The 22,432-nt window shown below is 39.7% G+C and overlaps 1 protein-coding gene across 1 annotated transcript in view; it reads left to right on the forward strand.

The window, feature by feature from the left end:
- The first annotated feature begins 355 nt into the window (after positions 1 to 355).
- SEMA3A (semaphorin 3A) overlaps positions 356 to 22,432 on the forward strand; it is a 174,732-nt gene continuing 152,655 nt past the window's right edge. The window contains exon 1 of the mRNA XM_076359190.1: positions 356 to 552. Coding sequence (XP_076215305.1) covers positions 441 to 552 — 112 coding nt within the window. The 5' untranslated portion in view covers positions 356 to 440. The remainder of the gene's footprint in view (positions 553 to 22,432) is intronic.

Genomic DNA, 22,432 nt, shown 5'->3' on the forward strand with positions numbered 1-22,432 from the left:
CCGCCCCTGCCGCCCGGGACCCGCCCGCCGCGCGGGGAGCGGGGCGCCGGCCAGCCCCGGCCCGGCCCCGGCCCCGGCCCCGGCCCCGGCCCCTGCCCCCGGCCCGCGCCGCCGCCCGCCGCCGCCGCCCGCATCATGCCGCCCCCCCGCCCGCACGCCACTCGCGCCCGGGGGCTGCCTCCTTTTCCGGCCCGCGGCGTGTGCGTGAGAGGGGCTTGAAGTTGCCCCGGCGGCGGCGGCGGCGGCGGCGGCGGCGGCGAGGCGGGGGGCCGGGGCGGCTGGCGGCGGCGGGGCGCGGCGGGGCGCGGCGGGGCGCGGAGCCCACCCCCATCACCTGTTACCTCCGCTCCCCAGGTTGCCTGAAGTTCCCCGGCGGCGCCCGGCAGGACGGGGAGCGCCGCGGCTCCGGCTCGCAGGGACCCTACAGTGGCTGCTGCAGCATGGGCTGGCTCAGGGGGATTGCCTTGCTTTCCTTGGGAGTATTACTAGCAGGAAGAGTGAACTGCCAGCATGTGAAGAATAATGTGCCAAGGCTCAAATTATCCTATAAAGGTAAGTCTGTTGTTCTCTCTTATTCTCCGTTTTCCTCAAAACCTCTCTTCCTTGCCCCGTCGCTCCCCCCCGCCCCCCCTTCCTCCCTGTTTTTCCTTATCTTCCAAAGGGGAAATTGGCATTAGGAAAAATTTCTGAAAAAATACTTCAAAAGCCACTCCGTGCTGCCGTCGGTACCACGCAGTTTAAACACAGACAAAGAAGAGTTAGTTGCATTTGCAGACAAGGACTCCGGGTCGTGCTGAGCCGTGGAAGTGTATTTTTCAGTCTTGCGCTATTTCATCGGACTTTACTCTTTAAAACGATAAGACGTGTTTGGCCACCCAGCTAATCTCTCCCGTGCTGGGCATGTAGTGCAGCCACAATACCAGATCTGTTTCAAACAGCGTGGAATAGATGAAGATTTATATTTCCCTTTTTTAGGCATGAAGTGGTTAATTTTCAAGTCATGAATATTCAGTTTGTACAAATCTGACAATCAGATGCCTAACATAAGCAGTAGATGGTGGGTTTGCCAAGAAACTATAAACTGAAAGGAACAGATCAGTCCAGAAAAGGAGGAGAGGACTGTTATGCACTAGCAAATACTGCCTATGGATGTTTAATGCAGTGCGATTTATTTGAACCGGGATTGTTTTCGGTGTAGTCTGATGTATTTCATTAGAGATCACAGGGAAGGTGTAACTGAAGAGAGAGGGCTGCGAGATTACGTTTACGTTTGAAATTGTGTAATGCCATTCACACTGCAGTTGTCAGTAATTAACTTTTGTATAATACTGTCAGTATTAAAGGAGGACTCTGAAGTAGGCAGATTCTTCTCGTTATCAGCAAAGTTCCTCTCTACGTACATTTTCAGAAGAATTCTCCAAATCTGGAGAATGTGCAACTGGGAAAGAAGTTTAAAATGTAAGAGCTGTAGAGTATTATTTCTAAAAGGGAGATCTATACATCTGTGTGCATATACATGTCTCTCTGAAGAGCTGCCTTCTCATGATTCTCAGATTATTGAAGGTTGAGAGAAGGAGCAGCAGCTACGGCTCTGAAAGAAGGGAGGAAAAGTAACACACCGCTTCTACAGTGGGAAAAAAGAGAACATGTGTGTGCATGCCTGGTCATAGATGTCAATCTCAGTTTACAGTATAGTGTCAATACGTCTCTTGCCAGTAGAAATAGGTTTTCCAATTTTTTTCATCTTTCTCATGCTGCGAATGAGAGGGGGGGAAAGTCCTCTCTGATACAAGGCAGACGTCATTTTCGCACTCCAGATGAAAAAAAAAAAATTAAACACCTGCAAAACTTGGATGCACTGTAAGAAATAAATGCATGTGCAGGGTTTTATTAAAGAACACATATATGCATATTTGTGTGTCTTTAAACTTGAAGAGATATGTATGAAAAGAACAGTTTAAGGGGTTCAGAATCTGGTAATTTGGTTTTCATAAGAAAAGCTATTTGTATTTAACACAAAATCGATTATTTTGAATAATGGAGGCTGAAGAAAGCTTCTACCATAACTACATGTTATGTCAAAAAAATCATTAAAAACCTCTTAATTGCTTCCAAACTTTTACAAACATACTGAAACTCAGATTAGTATACAGAAGCGTAAATGCTATAAAAATATCCTGTAAAGGGGTTTAACGGCTAATTAATTATTGGGGGTTTTTTTCACCCTTTTAAAGTTTATTGATGGCTCAAGTCTGCTACCCCTGCTCATACTGACTAAATTAACAGAAATTAATTTCAAAGGATGGCCAAATCTGACTGATAGTGGTTTTCTCTTTTTCCCTTTTTTTTTGTTTTCTTTTCTCACCCTACTGGTACTGTGCCCATATACAGTTTAGCAACATTTTGCTACTCTGCTGATTGGTTGTTTTCCAGTTCTGCTCTTGCTGGGAGAAAGGGTCTCATTTTCATTTTTTAAATATATCAGACAACAAATTTTAATATACAGTCAGTCCTACATGAGCAAAACAGGAAACTGAAAGGCACATTCAAACTGTTTTTATAATTGGCGGATCATTGTAAAAAGAAAATGAGTTCAAATGCTGAGGAGCCCTATCTAGCAAAGAAAGTAAATGCGTAGTTAATTCAAAGCAAGTTAAAGTCTGAAGACTTACAGGAATTCACACTCCGGCCTTTGATACACGTATTTGACTTAAAACATGTGTAACCCTAAAAATCAGATCAGACCAACTCACATGCTTAATGCTAATGACCAGTGTAAATGCTCGGCCAGGTCAAGAGGAGCGTGTTGCCTGTGCTGCTGCACTGATCCCTAAATACAGGGATATCATTATCAGTCAGGGAAAACTAAGCCTTATCAGCTGGCGCTTTTCTAGACAAATTTTGCTTCCAGCGCAGCATTCTATGCACAGATCAATGTTAACACCTTGCGTAGGAACAGCCTTAAGAGCTGTAGGTATTGAAAAAATGTCTTTTAGGCACTGACTGAATACCTTACATGCTAATATGTATCTCTCAGGGTATATATACCTCACCGCTATATGACTATGTGATACTATGTGATTCATCTCTATTCCAACTGCTTGCAATTAGGAAAAGAAGCTGCCCAGTTACCCATTCTGACTCTCCATGAAGAACTGTGGTTGAGTAAAATAAACTTATGATATTGAAAAAAAATATGCAGCGTGAAAAGAATGACCCAAGCGACTTCTCTTTGCAGTGACTGTCATTGTGCTTTCTTTTAACAGGCATGCTTGGTTTTTGCCTAAACAAATACCTTGGAGCTAATTGTCGGTGCTTTATTTCAAAAGAAAAGCAAGGATGTATTTTAACTTCTCGTTTTTCTTGACTAATTAGATGTCAAACATGGTTAAAAGCTCAGGCATTCACTTTAAAAGTTAGCAAAATGAGTCATGAAGGGTTAAATCCCTGCCAACCTTGATTTCCTATGGTCACTTGTTTTCAAAGGTCCAGTATTAGCTCTGCCATTTCCCAGGTTGCTGGACAGAAGTTTCAGTGAACTCCCATTCTTGCTTCCTCTTAACTTCTTGTCACTCAGTCTTGCAGAGATTAGAAGCATCCTACAGGGCATGTTACGGATAGGAAGAGGAAGAGAAAGTGCATAAATGCATATATTAAGGCCACATCTGCGGTCTGAAAAGGTTCTTTCTGTTTATTGTAAAACAGAGTTCTGGTTATTTGGTTTATATAACCTTGATTTTGGTGGCATATTAAAGGAAGGAAATTTGAGGAGAGCACTAGGGGAATCCTTGTCCAGCTGAAATCTGTGGTGAAACTCCTGTTTGGTAGCATCAGGGTTTTGCTCCGTACATTTTAAAGTTTCCAAGCATTTTCATCTTAATGCATGGATTGGAAAGGTTTTGCACAGATGATGTTTATCTCCTTATTTCAGCCAAAGGTAATTAATATGATTAAAGGCCTGACCCAAAGTTCATTGAAGTTCTGGATTATAGCCTAAATATGGTAAAACCAGCTATAAAACTTAAAGCTCAGTTGAGCCCTTCAACCTCTGAGCTCCTCTTATTGTGTCCTTCCAAGACTTTGTGTCCTTATTGTAACGTAACAAGAAATGTCATTGTTGATATGTCAAAACTAAAGGAATCTTTCCTTAAAGAATGTAGGGGGGTTTGTTGTTTGGGGTTTTTTGTTGTTGTTTCCTGTTGTTGTTTTTTTTTTTTAATCTCATTGGCTTCAATTTCGGCGTCTGTTGTTAAGTCACTAGGTCACAGGTTCTGTTCAGGAAACTTCTATTGAGCACAGAGTTCTCAGAAAGATGGTGATCAAGTTGAGTGTGCAAAGTTTAAAACAATAAATATAGTCTTAACGCCAGATGGATTTCTTGTATCATTTATTGTTTCCTATTTTCTTTTGCTGTCCTCTGTATGGGGAGGTAACGGCACAAACAGAGGTGGAACCAGCTACAGTAACCTTTAAATATAAACATATAAGCCCAAAGAAGAGAGAGTTTCCATTAATGATTCATTGATTTACAGATTTTTCCTAAGGTAACCCCGATTTTGTTCTCCACATGAGTAAATCGTGTGAACCCAGCTTTCTCAAATCCATCTGTCGCATCCTACTTGTCTATTGAAAATTATTAAATGCTGTAAGTATGTTTTGTAAGAGTACATGTGTGGTTCTTTGTTATTGTTGCTCAATTGGATACATATTGCTTGAGAATAAGTAAGTGGAAAAGCATTGCACACAGATTTAGCTCCATTACTCCCTGGCTCCAATTCAAGCCATATTAAAAATAAGTGTTTTGTTTAAAGTTGCAGTGATAGTGAGAACTACTCCATCCTTGATGTGCAGTTGATTTACAATTTTATAGGATGGTTTTTTATACGGATGAAATGCTGGCCCTAGTGAAAGCAATGGCAAAACTTCTGTCCTTTTCAATCAGTCCAACATGCCATGACGAGGGAGGAATGACACCGCACTGAATTACCTGTATGTATGCTAGTGTAAATATGATACCTGGTTTGTAGTTTGTTGACCCAGTCTGGTTGTAGTTGATGACCTGCCAGTGGGTTTGATTGTGGTTTTTCCTTTCCATCAAACTCTATAACTCACAATTCAATACCTCCATAAATATTGGGAAAGCAGGACAAAGTGGGAGAAGGAAATGGGGAGAGAAATATTGGCAAGGGAGCCTGTCTCTTGAGTTGGGACCGGTATTAGAGTTTGTCTCAGATTTCAAGGTATCTGCTTAAAAATACTTTTGCTTAAACTATGTTGTAAGAGCACTGTCTGAGGGAAAAGTCCTCTAATGTGCCTGAAAAGGAGAGAAGGGCAGCCCAGACTTAGGAAGAAGACTGTGAAGGAAGGCAAACTGGTGACGTTTGCAGTCTAGGCATGGGTTTGTAACACTCTTCAGCTTCCACCATTCCTGACGGTATTTCTGCACTGCTCTGGTGCTCTTGGACCTCACTGTTCAGTCAGTGCAGGAGGCTGGGAGGCAATGAAGACGTCAGATGCAGCCTCAGCCTCTTCAGCCTTTTTTTGCCTCAAAATGATGAGTACTTCAGATAAGCTCTGTGCGTTGGTCTAATGTTGGTTGAGTGGTGTCTTCATGAGACCTGAGAACTGTCAGGGGAGACGGTAGGACTACCCTGCCTGCTTCTGACGTGCCCCATGGGCTGACAGGAGAGAGAAGCTGATGAAGGAAGTGCCTAAGCTCAGATCTTGCCTATATAGGGAAATTTTCAGCTAGCTAATTTAGGGCCTGAGACAGGCAGTGTAATTGGAACAAGGAGGGTGAAAAGCTAGCCCAACATTTTCATTTTGTGTTTCCAACTTTCCCATTTAATTCCAGTGGAAAAAGTGGTTTATGAATTACAGAACCTCCCTTTTCTGAGAATCTGGAGTTCTGTATAATTATTTGTGCTGTACGGTTTGCAAATGACTGAATTATTCATGGAAGGTGCCGTATTGACAGCAATGGAAACTCTACTCTTTTGCTGTAGACAAGGTGTGCAGCACTTACCCCTGCTGTTTGTTACAGCATCTTTAAACCTGACCTAGTGAGGAATTTAAACAGCCATTGTTTCACTGAGCTCAGTGGATCTACTGCTATGTGAAGCCTGCCTTAAAATTTACTTCTGTGCTTGAAGTTTTTTGATCAGGACTGACGTACCTATCTGTTCACTTAGGGTTTATTCAGGTGTGTATTTATTCCATAAGGTTTAGCAAAACAATATTTAAAATAAGAAACCCAGTCTTTGCAGGTTGCTACAATGTAAATGGGTTATTTATGAGAATCTCTTCTGCATGTGCATCTGTATATACAGAAAGCATTTACATAAAGTTCTATCTGAGAAGAAACCACTAAATGATTTGTATTTTTAACTCTTTCTTTTTGCTTGGAAGTGTTTTTCAGTTTTTATTTAATGTATTACTGTACTCTGATCCTTTTAATATGGTTTTGGTTTGCCTAATCACTGATTCTGCATATGGCCTTTAATGCCTACAGCTGCCATTAGAGAGACATCTTTTTTATTTACTTCCTCTGGCCCACAGGCTTTTTCTCTCATGTGCATACCTGGAACATTGCAATGGAAGCACAAGAAATACAAAGTTGCTCCAATATTTTGAACATCAGCTGGAGCCTGACTTGACCCTAGTTCAATCTGAAGCAAAATCACATCTTCACCTGAGGCAGTGCCTAAGTGACTGAGAAGAAAACAAATCCTTCTAAGTAGTGTCAATGGTTGTGACATTTTCCAGTTGTTTGAAAGCTAAAAAGGGTAAAATTGTCTTCAGGCTCCCACATGCTTATTTTTAAGCAAATGTGTGGGGTGGACCCTGGCAGCTCCATGTCAAAATTTTAAATGGAAGTTCTGTAGCTTGTCCTAGTGCTCTTGTTAATTAAGGTTACATGTGAAAGTTGCTGCTGGTGGTGTGCTGGTGGGCGATTCAGCGAATTCCTTCCTTTGCAGGATTAAGCTCCCTTCAGGAATGTCTGCAAGTTCACGGTCCTCCCACATACAGCCTTCATATAGGTTAGCTGCTCTCTTCCAGGAACAGCTGTGGATGGTGAGAATAACTGTGGGGATAGTACATTTACTTGACTTTTCCTATTTTTTTCCAAGTGGGATAGTGCCCCAATGTACAAGAGAGAAAAGGATGGCCACAGCTGTTGAGAGCATCAGAAATCTTAAGAGCGCTGTAGCCTTTCTCCTGCACCACAGGAGGTTCCCTGTGGTGTCTTTCTCTTTCTTTTTGACTGACACAGTCAGCCACATTAGCCTCTTTTCACTGTCAGTGGAAGGAGAGGTACCTCCAGAGAGCTAATCTTGGGTTAGGCAGACTGAATGAGACTTTAAGGGTGCTCATCGCTTTTCAGTGACTGTAAAAGGAATTAAGCTCCTTGTTCATTCATTTAGTTTCTTTCTTTCTGGGAAGGTATCAAAAGAAGGTACCAATTAAATGCTATGGAAGAACTTAGGCTGTATTCTGATCCAAAGCATCCTAATTTAAGAAACTGTCTCTGCTTAAATGAGTATTTAAAGTCTGTAAAAATCCAACTGATTAAACTTATGTATGCCCTCAGTATCTATGATCTTGAGGTCACCTGTGTTTCTATCTAAATTTGCATCAAACTTTCAGTTATAGCAAGAAATATACAGTACCACTACATTCTTCATATTCTTCAAACAATTACCTAACTTACATCTCACATTTCCCACGTCTCTCCTCCTTAATAAGCTCATCCCAAATCCAGTGACACATGCTGGAAGTGACTGTCTGGGGCTGCAGAGCTTTACTAATTTAATAGCTTAATCATTCGGAGCTTTCAATAAGCTGTCCCCTGACAAGCTCTGTTACTTTCTGAATGTTTCTACACTTTAAAAGAAAAATATATTGAAAACTCAATTTCATATAGCATAGTTTGCAAATAAAAATACATATGCATATGTGCACCTCAGAGGACAGGTGCCTTGACCCTGTTTCTCCCCTTTTTCAGCAGAACTATTTCAATAGTCAGAGCAGGATGAAACCTAATTTAGGTTCATTTCTAAAAATTCTAAATAGACTTACAGTTTGGGGGATTCTTTTCTCACTTTGGGGATTACAGATTCCCCTTGAGCTAGACACATCTACAGCAATCCCTGAAACGTGTGAGCACTGGTCTACTTTGTGTCACGTCTAGTTTTCATCCTTTGCTGTTTGATAGCCAAACGCTGTAAAGTCAGAAGTTTTTGCCATTCTTCTAATGTTTTAAAGTTGTTTGACATTTGTTGGGCCGCCTGCTTATCTCTCCAGCTGGATGTTGCAGAAACTTTAGAAGTGAGCAGTCAAATAAAATTCTCATCTCTTATAAATATTTTCGTGCAAAGTTGGATCTTGTGGGGAACAATCTGAGGAATGAAGTAGTTATTTGCTTTCATCTAACTTGTGGAAGGAGGAAAAAGAAAGCTCTCCTTTACTCTCCACTCTAATGAAGCAAAGCTCATGTTGGTTCTGACGGCCCCTCTTGGCTCCTTTTGAAATTCCAGCCTTGTGTGAGAAAAGGACACAAAAAAGCTCTGTGAGATAATTTAAAGGATTTAGAGCTGCCTTTCAAGGGGGAGGGGTTGGTGGCCTTTTCTAGAGGCAACAAACGATAAATACCGCTCACAAGCATCCAAAAGAGCTGCAGAGAGTGCAGGGTACAGCTTTCATCACCAGCTGACACTGGAATGGCAATAGCTATCCTTTGCTAGAAACGGATCCCACGCCTGGCCAAGGCATAGAGTGAGGTCTCTTAAGATGAACTGGAGATTTCAGGGTGTTAATATTGCTTTTACTTCCTTCATGCATTTCCCAGTGCAACTTTACTGCTTTTGCCTGAATGTATAGTCTGAAAGGGTTCTGACCCCTAATGAAGTTCTTTTTCTCAAAACACAACAAGGGTCATATCAGTGATGATGAGTGTTGCTCTGGGGTATCTGTAGGCCAGCTTGGTCTCATCTCCATCATGCTAGGTCCTTTACAAGGTCTCCACTCTGCTAGGTGCCTGTAGTAAATGTTGGTTCCTGTTGAGTGATAGGAGAAATAATGCCTGGGGATCTTGGAAAGAAAACTTTATCTTCCAGATTGTTTTTTTTTCCTCATATTTCCTTCTACTAGAGCAGATGAATGACTGTATCAAAACTTCTTGCTCTGATGGCCTTGCAGACAATAATATAAATGCATTCCTGAGCTACCTGCAAATTGCATAGTTAGGAAATTGCTTTATTTCTAAATTGCTGCTCTTCAAAGACGTGTCAGAGTCCATCCACCAAGACCAAGTGTATATTCAGATGTATAGGAGGGTATGATAACGATTTCAAAGAGCTCTAGCTGGCACTTCTCTGAAATGTCCTAAACATCAGCAAAGCAGTATTTGCAGGATGTTGGCTGTGCAGTTATCAGTATGGTAAACCTCCGTCTTTACTGCTGTTCTAAATATGTATCCTCAGTCATTTGTACTCTAGCCATAAAAACTAACCTCAAACAAGTAGGCGAGCAAGATCTTATCTCAAGTGAAAAGATTTAGGAATTTGTTAAATTTGAAAGAAAATTCCACATAGCTCTTTTTAAAGGAGTGTCATGAAATAAAGTAGTAATAATAATGTGTTGAAAATTTTGTTTTTCTCTGCAGCCTGGGCTATTGAGATCAAGATTAACATAGATTTCTAATTCTATTTTTTCAGATTTTTTTCCCCCATCTGTGATGGAACTGTAATCTCCTGGGTATTCTACTTCCTTTTCTGGCATCCCTTTACAATTTTGCATCTTTCATCATTCTTTTAACCCCCACTGGAACTCACACTCTTTACTGGACAACAGTCATGCAAATTAGGAAAGTTTTGTTATCCTCACCTACAAATGGAGGTTGGAGGTTAACAGAAACCCAGCACCACAGCTGATGATACACAGGAAGCCTGTACTGTAATGGGAATCAAAGAAAGTACCCTAAATGTGAAATCCTATTAATTCTTTGGCTCTTCTGTGTCAGCTTCTTCACCTGTAAAGTGGTATTAGGTGATCTCATGAGGAATTGCTCGAGGTCAGAGACTTGCCATGCTTATTCAGAACTGTATCCTACTCTGAGAATAATCCCATTAATGTGTATATTCGAAGTCCAGTCAGAACTTATTTTTGATCAACATACAAAGGCCTTACAGGTACTTTAAAGTGATTATAATAGTTATATTCACAGCTATGTACGCCTGTGACATGAAACACATGCCTATTATCCAGAAAGCATATCTAATTTAATTCAATTTGGGTAGTCCAGACGGTTCTATACAGGAACGCTTCACAATGTTTTTTGGAGTATCCGCCTCTATTTCACACTAAATACACTGTGAAGGTGATTACAGGCGACTCTGGAGAAAAGTCTTTGTGTTTAGTCTTTGCAATACTGCCTACCAAAGGTACGTGAGTGCTTGCAAGATCCTGGCCTATTTCTCAGAGTTTAAGCTAGGCTTCTCTTTTTTTCTAATCATGGCTGATAATCATATTTAAAATTAAGAGTGAGTTAAAAAAATCTATTTTTTTTTTTCTTGTGCTTATCAGACAAAACTAAAAACCTCACTTTGGGCACTTCCTCCCCATTCCACCCAGTCTGAACATACCTTACCAGACCACTGGTGTTTAATACTCCTCTGCCCCTACATGTTTTCCTTCCCAACAGATTCTGGACACAAAACTTCTATTTCTTCCTGCACACAGCCCTTTTTCTGACTTTCCATGCCCAAAATGTTTCCCACTTTCTCCAACAATGAGGGCAGCCTTTCTTAGCCACTTGGGGAAATATTCAGTAATCAGTTCAGTCATTCATAATTGCGTATCATTTGTGACTTGCTCACTGGAAAACTGTTGCTTGACAGCCTTAGTTCAAACTTAATAATGAGGATTAACTGCTATAATAAATTCAGAAGTGGAATTCTGCATCTCTGTAAGATTCACATCCTCATTCCTAAAATAACTAAGAAAGCACCTGTTCCCCTCATCAGCCTAGCCTATGTGAAAATAAAATTGGTTGTTCATATATTCCACATACCTTAAATGCAGCATTTAAATATTACCTTCAGTGAATTAACTGAAGGAATTTTTTTCTTTGCTTTTATACTTCCTCATGCTACTTGCATGACGTAATGGTTGTTTTGAATAACATTTTTTTTCCATAATAAAGTACCAGTTTTCATGCCGTTAATTAAGAAATACAGAACAAATACAAGATTTTGTATGATTTTGGTGTACCTTTGAATTTCAGGCACAAGTTTGTAGTTTGACTTGTTAGACTATGGTGTCTTACTTGACCACGTGCTACATAGCTTTCTGACAGGTTTTCTGGTGCTAGAAGAGCTAAGCCCATTTCTTGAGGCTGGCAAACAGACTAAGAGGGACCAACGTAAAAGGTTCTGTTTATTGGAGTAAAGAAACTTTTTCATTTGTCTTCAAAGAGAGCAGTATCAAGTCTCATGTGTATTATTATTCTATATTTGAAATTTTAAGCTATCACCAATTATTCTGGTGTAAATCAAGTGTAACTTCATTAAATGGCTGACTGCAGTGATGCATGTGAGAAGGGAATTAGACCACTGATACTGCTAATTGACATTGCACCAAAGGGACTGAGGACAAGACCGAGCAATGCAACTTCTAATTTTTCAACACAATTTCCATAGCTGAGACCATAAGCATTTTTAAGGACATTTCTTATAACTACCACTCTCTTAACAACTTTTTCCATCAGCATGTAGGAATATGACAAACGCTGAATTTTGTTTCGCTGTAAGTTCACCCCAATTACTATGCATAGAAACTATTTTACCTTATGCCAGACATATGAAAGTGATCAATATATTTAAATTACATGAGGAGAGGTGAAATACAGCTTTTTAGACTAGGAAATGTGTATTTGTTTCTGGTTATAAGACACTGAAACTACACCAGAAAAGGAGATGTTAAGTCTTAAGACAAGTTTTCCTTTAAAATAACAACTGGCAAGTAGGTAGAATAGCAATGACTTTTGATGATCACCATGAAAGCAGAATATTGTCCTGAGCTGAACCACTCAGTCAGGTCTCTTGGACACTGGGGTTTAAGAGACAGTTGCTTGCATGTGCGGGGCCAGACCATGAACCTGTGCTATGCAGAGGTGAACTGTTCTGGGACCCACTTATGAGTGAGTACGTACTATGGGCAAGTGCTCAGTAGTCCAAGTCAAGTTTCTTCAAACATGGGGTTTAACAGGCAGGGCCAGCTTAAGTGTCTGCTGTTCATTTTCCTCCCCTGATGTCACGGTGTGCCCACGGTGCAATGATTTGAACCTATTCTAAAAATCAGGGGTTTTGAGGGGCTGAGTTATTTTGTTGGGTTCCGAGTGACCAAGGGAGAAAAAAGCAAGAGCCGAAGTCAGTTCTGCCTTTCAAACAGTTTGTAAAACTGCTGTCCCCCAGCTGGTCTCTAAGAAATCGATACTTATTTTGTGACCAAAATGCATTCACTATGCTCCCAAAATTTTCCATTCCAAGAAAATTGGCTTTTTTTCCCTTCATATTCAATATTGCAGAGTAAGAAACTAATCTAGAGTCTGGCAGGGCTTTATTCTAAGGCATTGTCATATCTTTCATTCTGAGTTGAAAAATGGACAGATCACTGGGTTTCATAAATGTGTGGAGAATCTGTCAAAGCTCCTATTTGCATGTGAATGGTCAGCTGAGGTAGGAAGGGAGATATGTAAATAATTCTCTAGCTAGCTCCTGGCAAAGATCGTTGCATTTCAAAGTGCTGTGAAAAGCAGCACCATAAAACTTTAACCTATTCACAGGTATGGAAACTCCCATGCCTTAAATAGATCTGCTGTAATAATGACCACTTGGGGAAAAGTGAATCTGAAAAAGCAATATCAGGTCTCCCACTACTATACATTTCCTGCTTCTTTTAATATTTCAAAAAAAGATAAGCTAAAAAAGCCATCATTCCCCCCCCCCCCCAAAAAAAAAAAAAAAAAGAAAAAAAAAAGGAAGAACAAAGAGAAAAGACAGAAAAAGCACAAGATCTAAGCAATAAGCAGATGTAGACCTTCACTGAAAGTCTGGCAGACAAGTGTGATAGGAGTGGAAGAAATGTAAGGGATTTGAGTATTATTCTGAATTGTGTCTGTATCTGACTCTGGAGGCACCCAAAATAATCATTACTTTAATCTTCCTTACAAACTGCTCAGCATTTCACTATTCTGCTCCGCTGCTGTACTCCAGTACATGTTGAACTAGGTAGAATGGGTGAATATTTTCATTTAAAACTAGATTTATCCTTCAGAAGATACAGTTCTTCGTGCATCCAAAAAGGTGAAAAAGTGAAAGTAAACAGTAGAAAAATGTGGAACATGGAATAAAATAAAAATCTTAATAGGCTCTGAGTCAGATGTTTTTCTACATGTTTTATTGTACCTCGTGTCTGCTTAGATAGAATTGGCATGTATATATATGGAGAGAGAAAGATTTACTAAGCCATTTATGCCTGAAACAGCTCCAAAAACTGTGATTAGGCAGGCACAAGGACTAGAAAATTTTTCCAAAGTAAAGTTCACCTCCAAAGGTGATGTGAATTATGTACCTACCCCTTAATCATGAGATAACATGGGACTGTTGCTGTAGTTTACCAATACCATTTCCCCAGATATTGTTCTGTAGTTTCCATCTACTTACCTTGAAATACCATGATGTATTTCATTCAAGCTCCATAATTCAGTAAATGGCTTGTGTCACCCTTGTAATCGTATACAGCACACATTTTCTTTCTCAAAAATCTTCTGTGCACTAATTTGGTCTGGTTACATTGTGTTGAAAAGAACTCACAGAGACAAAGTTAAATGCAATTTCATTCACTGAATTTATAAAGGGCAATTATTGAAAGGCTCTGGGATTTGGTCAATCACACTAATATTCCTGTAATGAAATGTGATTTGTCTCGGTATTTACCAGGAGATTAAAAATGAAAAAAAGAACTGATGTTACATATTCCTACTCACATGAGTAGTCCCATTGATTTCAGCGTACATGGCACTTGCGGCGTGAAGTGCCCTTTTGGGAGGTTATACAAGTTCTTCTTCACTTATGAAATAATAAACCAACACCACCAAGCAACTGTAAGGATCACTTGAAATTTTTGAGCTCTGCCCAGTTAATGGGAAGAAATGAGGCAAAAACTGTTCAAAATATTGTTCTGTTCCCAAATGAATGTTTTCATTCAGTAACAATCCCTCTTGATCCTGCTTATCCCATGGGTCCGCTGTGCTCTACCACAAGAAGAGCATTCATTGCCTTGCTGTGGTTCATTGCATCCTCATGTCCGGTAGGATACAATGTCAACTGAAGTCGCTACGAAAGACTCTCACTCAGTCTGGTGGATCTTTGAGTCCTTTTAAGGATGAGTATCAATATGAAATTTGATCAGATATTTCTGAATGCCCAAGCAAGTTTAAACTGAGTTTTTGAGCAAAGGAATGTCATATCCAAGCCCCCTCCCATTTTCCCTGTTAACAGGTCTTTCCATTAAAACCTTCTGTGCAGAAGTCCATCTGTGTGAATGTAACATAGAGCACACATTAGACACAAATCAGCCTTGAAGCAGTTCCGCTGATTCGAGCACAGTAACTTTAGATAAGTAACACTGCAATGTTGGAATAGGGTTTCCATAATGCAGTTGTTCTGTTTCAATAACCATTCCCATATCTATCAAAAAAGGGCACAGCATTGTGGAAAGTTTTATCCCTTACCGGGGTATTACTTACTTACTGTAGCTATGGCTCCAGGCACTTTGAATGAAAGTTGCTACTGCCTGCTTCTCACATGAGCTCATTGGAGAGGGCCCAGGAGCTCTCCCCACAGCAGGAAACTCCAGAGCTGCTTTCCTGCCACTCCAAATAGCTGCAAACGTTAACAGGAGAGCAAGGAATCCCTGCTCCTTTTCAAATATCAGTCTGACAAAGTGGGACAGGGAGCACGGGGCCATGTGCTCCCTCGCCCCAGACATCTTGTCAATGGGCTCTCAGTGCTCTTTGCAAAACAGCAAGAGAAATCTCAAATTGCAGCCACTCAGATGTAGCCACTTGTGCAGACACTTCTATTATCCTAAAATTTATTGTCGTCTATGTCACATATTAAGAAAATGCAGAAAGTCTCAAATGCAGTAGAGGGTGGTGGGGCAATAAAATTTTTCACATTTTATGATAGGTATACATTTAAAGAAGGAAGCAAAAAGAATGTTTTCTATTAAAAATAGGAGCAGAAACCATTTGTAGCATAAAATCCAATAGGAAACACATTTGCGCTACTTCTGATCTCTGGTGCAATTGGCTGTGAAGTCCTTCACTTGTCTGTAAGGGGCATTGATTTAATTAATTGGAGCTGTTACTTAACCTATGTTAGCAGTCAGAGAACAACCCACAAAGTAACTTATTAGTAAACACGTCTGTGATGTCTTGGAACAGAGGCATCCTAACACCCCTAGTGCTGGCCAAGGATGATGTTAAAAGGTAGAAATTGCATTATATATTAATATATATGCAAAAGATTCATATATCAAGAAGGCCACATACTGTAAGAAAGTCTCTGAGCCTGTTCAAGCGATAACTAAAGGACACGCAGACATCAGACATCTGTATAAAGTTGCTAGCCAGTGGCAGGGTACGTGGAGCATAAATGCAACACAGGTAACTCCTTCCTCTGTTTTGTCCTACTGAGACCAGGAGCTCTCTCCCACCCGACTGCACTTCCAAAGGGATTTTTGGGTCTGGCTAAGCTCAGCCTATGCCTCTGTGAAGCTAAGTTGAGGGAAGAAACTTCCCAGACTCCCTGAATTCTGAAAGTATCCTTAGGTGCATGCATGCATTTACCTACATAATATATATAAATATGAAGCTGTTTACACACCCATACTTGGACCAGATCCATAAACAGCGCAAAATTACGCCACACCCTGCTGCAGGTTATTTTTGGCTGTTCCTCAATGTAAATGTCTAATTCAAAATTAAGTTTCAAAATAATGAATGATGTGTTTTGTGTTTCAGCGGGTATAAACGTTTGCGTTGCATAGTAGATGATTTAAGCATGAAAGGTCTTGCATTCCTAAATCTGTTACAGAATGTGGGTGGGAGGTGGATCTTTTCTCCTTTGCTCATACCAGGAAACAAAGAATGAATGAATATTTGTCATGATGTTTCATCAAGACAGTGTTAACATTAATTGAAGATACACGTGTACATTGTGGAGAGAATGACAGCTTGCTTACAGTAAAAATTTCTGAAAACCAGGACATTGGCTTTTAGTATTTGTACAGGGTGTTAGCAGTGTTGGTATTGAAATTACACAAACATGAGCCTTCTGCAGTAGTCAGTTAATTAGGCCAGATATGGAGGAGATCAAATGCTGTTTAAAAAAACCCAACAACTGAAAACCCAATCCCAACCCAACCAAAACCAAACCAAAAAAATCACCCAGAAATCCTGGCACAATTTTCTTCAGCTCTGACGTAAGGGCTATCAGGAACTATGTCTTCTCCTGTTCTCATGTTCTTTCCTTGATCATCCATGGCTGGTCACCAGTAGTCACTGCATTAGACTGGCTCTTGGTCTGGCTGGACGTTGCTGTTCTTATGCTCCCATCTCCAAGATCAGCCTGGACATTTCTCCATCAGTGTCAGGATTCGTACTCTGTCCTGCCCCCGGGGACAAGATGATTCCCATGTATACCTGCTAAGGAACAGTTATAAGAAAGAAATAAGAAACAAAGAAGAAGAAATAAAGAGTTGTTTTTTTTAGCAGCGTCCCCGTGTCTTAAACTGGAAATGGAATGGTATTTTATCCTTCCGTGCATTTAAAAAAAAAGTACAAAACAAAACAAAAAAAAACCCCCAACAACAACAAAAAACCCAAGCAGAGCTATTTCTAATAAAAACATTTCTCATACTAGTATCATAGCCCTGACTTTACATTTATTGGCATAAATGCAAACTTATAAAGCTGTGTGGATGTTTGCCATATGCAAATCCATCCATCCATAAATCAGCGTACAGACTGGAGACTGCACAGCTGAAGTGACTGTAATGGTAAATGAAACCTTTCACCGCCAGGTCAAATGCAGTTCAGCATATGTGGTAAATGAAAAAGCACTATCATACAGGAATTGATCTGTGGCGTGTGTGAAATGAGTGACTGACCAGTTCACACTGCTCGCCACCGCAATTGGCACCCCAGGTTTGAGCTGGCAAATAAGACAGAGCTGAGCTGTGATGGCAAAGCACTGAAGCAACCTGGCTGATGACCATTCTCTCTAAGTCATGCATAAACAGTGAATTTGCCTTGTGGGACTGTCTGGTAGCGTATTACAAGGATTAGGCAGGCGTTTTCCATCAAAATGAATTGTCAATGAAAAAGGAAGTTTCCATTTAATCAAAATTTTCCACCAGTTCTATCCAAATGAAAACATTACTTTGGATTGTTTTGGTGATCTAAGGCACATAATATTGTATTCATCTGACATTAACCTTTGTGTGTTCAGGGTAACGGCGAGGTTTATAAGAGCTTCGTGTGGTTTTGCTGCTTTCTTCCCCATTCTTTCCTGCACAGGACCATAACTCCCATTAAAATATTTGAGAGTACCTCAGAAATCAGCATAAAGTTTATATGATAGCAGGACAGGATAAAACATATAGCCCAGTCTCAAATCCTGGCCAACAGGTCCGAATCAGGGATGAAGCATGCTTATCCTTTGTATAAGTTGCAGTTCAGTGTCAGAGGATGCCATGTAAGACAGAACACACTCAGAAGCATTTCCAGGCTTCTCGATTTGGGGATATGACTTGGACACATCTGGGCTGTGGAGTACGTCCACTGTTTTTCCCCATTAAAGCCTAAGAAAGCTGGACACCCAGACCAGAGCAGACACAGATAAAATGATCAAAAGCAAAAGTTATACATTCCTGGATTTCATTTTTTTCTAAGTTGTCACTCTATGAAAAGTTCAGCATTTTGACTGTCTTAATTTGAAAACAGATGTTGGAATATTGTAATTTCCCTTGAGACAAAAAAATTCCTTGCTTTTCTCAGCTTTACTTATTCCTGCTATGAAACTGTGTCGTCCCAGAAAAAACAGTGCTTCATAAAGCTCCTATGTGAGTTGTGAAGCTCCAAACCATCTTGACACATACAGCTATGTGTTCATGTCCAAACATAGTCCTCAACATTTATTGCAGCCAAAACAGCATTAAAAATTTATGTCTGATTCTTTAATAGAATTTAATAAATTATTAAAAAAATAGTATTGTTCTTGGTTATAGTTTGCTTAACAGAATTTTTGCTCTACTTCTAAAGAATAAAGCTTTTAAGACATTGATAAGTTGAGAAATGTGTTTGCCTTCATGTTTCAAGGATGTTAATAATGTCAGGAAGATTGGTCTTGTGGCTAACACTCTGAATTGATAGATGATCTTCAATTCCAGGATCTTACACAAACTTTCCATGTGACATCAGATGATATCTCTGTGCCAATCTGTAATTACTTTTTATACACATTTGGTTTGTTTTCCATTGACATTGCACGTTTTTTCAAGGCAAGGACTATGTTTTTGCGCAATGAGATTCTATCTGAACTTTTCAGAACAAGTAGTACAACAGATAAATAACACAAGTATTTAGTTCAAGGCTCAAACAAACATCTGAGTACCAAGAAAAAAGCCTTACTCTTGCTTTCTGGTAAGAAAGTAATTAAAAAAAACAAAACAAAACGTATTTTTAAAAAAACTTTGAATAATTCCTTAACTGTATATCCAGCCTAATTTCACAAACCCAATAAATTTAGTCACTTGAAAGATACCTTTCCGACTGCGTTACTTTTGCAACTGAGAAGTGAATTTTTTTAGCAGCCTGTTCCTTTTAGAGGGAGGAGAAAAAGGTGTTGGTAGTTAACAATATAATTTTTATAATTTCCTCTTGGTCTTAAAGATTCTTTAAGTGATTATTCCACTACATATAAAATTCAAAAGCTGACAATTTTAGTTTTCAAAATGTCTCCCTTACATGTCATCTTCATGTAATGCAGTTCTCTAGATATAAAGGCTGCAAAATTATTCAAGTTTGTTACATACATTCATTTCAATATGAAAAGATACTTTTGTCTCACATTGCTGTTGAGGAGAAGCAGTTTCATTTTCATTCTGATTGGTGCTGAAACTCTTTGTGCGTTCTCCTCTTTTTTTTTTTTAATTTTTAATCTGTGGTTTCAGGTGTAGTTTGTTATATCAGTCGACTGGAACACTATAGATTATCAGGGGACTTCCAGGTGTCACACAAGAAGAATGACTGTTTTCCAAAACAAGCTGTGCAGTCCTCTAGGCTCTGGCATAGATGAATATGTGAGTGTTACTAGGCATAGAAAACTTTTCTGAAAAGGTAATCCCATGTTGTGTTTGAATGTTAAGGAAACCATCTACTCATTCTGAGGGGTTTAACCTTTCTTCAGGAGGTAAGTCTGGAACAATGGTCCTTATTTACAAAAGGTTTCCTTTATTTTCCATAAGGAATACAAAAACAGAATTTCTCCTTTGCTAGAGTCGCTCCTTCCTTGATGTAAGTATGCATTGCCGTTGCCGATTCCTTCAAATACAGATTATTACAATAATAATAAGTGACAAGCTATGTGTTATTTTGCAATAACACACATTATGGTTCACATCGTGTCTTCAGAGACCCAAGCAATGTGTTATTTCACATTGACAAATGTTCCAAAGTGTTTGTGCTTATGAATAAAATATTATCCATGTAACTTGACTTTCAAGCGTGCATTGTGCAACAGCATTAGGATGTGGGCCTCACCACAGTCATCCTAAACCTCTGTCACCTTCCTCTTGGATTATTGCTCTCTCTTCTGTGGCACTTGTTCAAAGATTTTGGAAAGACATCAGTGGACTTTGATCAGTCCTTTAAACCGGTTGTGCCTGCTTGCTACTGCCTTGGTCTGTGTGAGATTCTGGATGTAATTCAAGTCCTCGGTATTGCTCTGTGGAGGTGCAATCTGAAGCCTATTAAATTCAGTAAGAGACTTCCTATTGATTTCGGTGGCCTACAAACCAGGCCACAGTCTTTGGTTATAGCCGATGTTATAACAGTAGTTCTCTTTCTGAGCTCAACCCCGATAGTTGGCCTTACTCGAGGGGACAGGCCAAGGTGCAACATTACTTGGTTGCCCAGGATTTCTGACAAAATCTTTTGAAGTGGTACGTCAACAGCGCTGGATCTTGCTATGCAAGCTGGAAAGTGCTTTAACATACAGGAATGGTACAACGGCCAATTTTTGCACAGGCGCTTGCCAGCTAAACGCAGCCCTTGGTTTGGTCCCTTGAAACTGAGCTATTAAATATGTGTGATAACTGAGAATTAAGAATGGTAACATAACGCATCGTAAGACCTGGTGTTACACAAACTACTTTGGGCCTCGAGCGAACTGTATTGTGTCTTTTGTTAGACTACTCGGGGTGCTGCAAGTCTTCTGGGGCAGATAAATGTACGGTCCAGGCATGTCCACCAGAGCCAATTTCATCAGATGGATAGTGAATTTGTTCTCACATAAGAAATATCCAGGACTGTGTTTTGTTGCAAAATCCAGAAAAAATGTGAATCAAATCATCAGCACATCTTTTCCAGTTCCAGTGAAATTTACCTCCTACGTAGCATTTCCAATATAGAAAGTATTTCAAGAGGAAAATCTCACATGGATTAATGTTTATTGGTTGCCAAGGCAATAGTTTGGAGACCTTTCTAGCACAAAACAGAAGTAGATCAGTATGAGGAGAAAATTTATTGACTTCAGGGAAGACAATGCTCTGAGTGTTTGTTATACCTTTTTGAGATTATATTAATTTTGCTTTGGTCATTTTTCCATTTATTGCCATACTTTTGTAATGTTATTTGTATGACAGGAGAAATTAAATATCCCCATGAAGACTGGATGCCACTGTACAATGCAAAACTGTTTCTGTGTGGAAAACCTGACAGTCCATTTAACTAGCCAGCCCTAAGGTAGGAAGGGAACTGAGACACTGTAGGATAAGTGGTCAGGCCAAGGTCATACTGTGGCTCTTTGGGAGACATGGGAAAAGGAGACAACCACAGCAGTCCTGAATTATCCAAGTTTTGAATGGGGAAACTAAAAAAAAAAAAAAAAGTAGGACTTGATTTTATTTTTGAGGAGTATAAATAAGGAGCTTTAGCAGATGCTACTGAGATTGACAGCTGCGAAAAAACAGTTGAGATATAAAGAAGGAAAATAAACACTGAGAATTTCTGTATTTATTTCTTTTCAGCAAATAAAGTCTTTAAATTCTCTTTTGTAATCATAAGAAACTATTAGTACATTGGGCTTTTCCAAGCCAAACATGACTGTGGATCTAAGCAAAAGAAAGCACTTAAAACAACATTCACTCTGAATAATTTCAAGCCTAGCAACAGATTACAAGGGCATTTCAGACAGGAACGGGAGCTGAATCCTGCACAGTTCTGTTCCAGAGTACGTCTGTACCAGCTCTTCCTCCCTCTTTGTATTGTCCCTACCACCATCATGATCCAATCCATGTTATGGAAGAAGGCACAAAGTAACCATGTTCCTTTAGAGCTGAACATCCCCAACTCCTTGCCAATTATTGCTAGGTTTTGTTTTCTGCCATCTTACCTCTGCAGCTCTTTTTACAGTTCTTCTGAGCCAAACCAGGACAAAGGGATAATGAATTTTTAGATTCTTTGATTGACTCATTTCAAATTATATTCAGTTTTATCTATACCCTTTGATATTTCTAAAGCAGCTCTGAACCTCACTTTTTCAAAGGTAGCCAGTCAGCAGAAGTGTTGGATGTTTTAACACCTTTGAAAGTACTGTCTTTTAAGAGAGACAAGCCAAATCAAAATAATATTGCTCATTCATCTTTTAAAAGTTATGTGTTCTTCTCGTCTCTGCCCCACACTATACATTTTTTAAATCACATCCATAGTTCATAGATCACTTTTAATCAGATGTCAAGGTAGTCTCTGTACTTTCTAGTGTATATATGCATGTGTATATTCCAATATCTGTATTATAAGGTAAGATAAAAATATTGCGAGTACATTATATTATAATGTCTCCTGGATACTAGAGAGAGAGACGCAAATCAGAAAAAAAAAATCTTGAACCTTTTGCCAGAAAACCAAGCCAAACTTTTCAGACTTGGAAACATATTACCCAATCTTTTTTCTTATGTAGTAGTTTCTTTTACTTAGCATAGTGGTTTTCACTGTCCTGAAGAAGTAGGCCGTACCAGTTTTCTTATATTTTTCACTCCACTGGATCAGAGTGCTGCTCATCTCTCTTGCCATGAGATTCTATTT

This window comes from Aptenodytes patagonicus, chromosome 1 (genome assembly GCF_965638725.1).
Source record: "Aptenodytes patagonicus chromosome 1, bAptPat1.pri.cur, whole genome shotgun sequence".
NCBI lineage: Eukaryota > Metazoa > Chordata > Aves > Sphenisciformes > Spheniscidae > Aptenodytes > Aptenodytes patagonicus.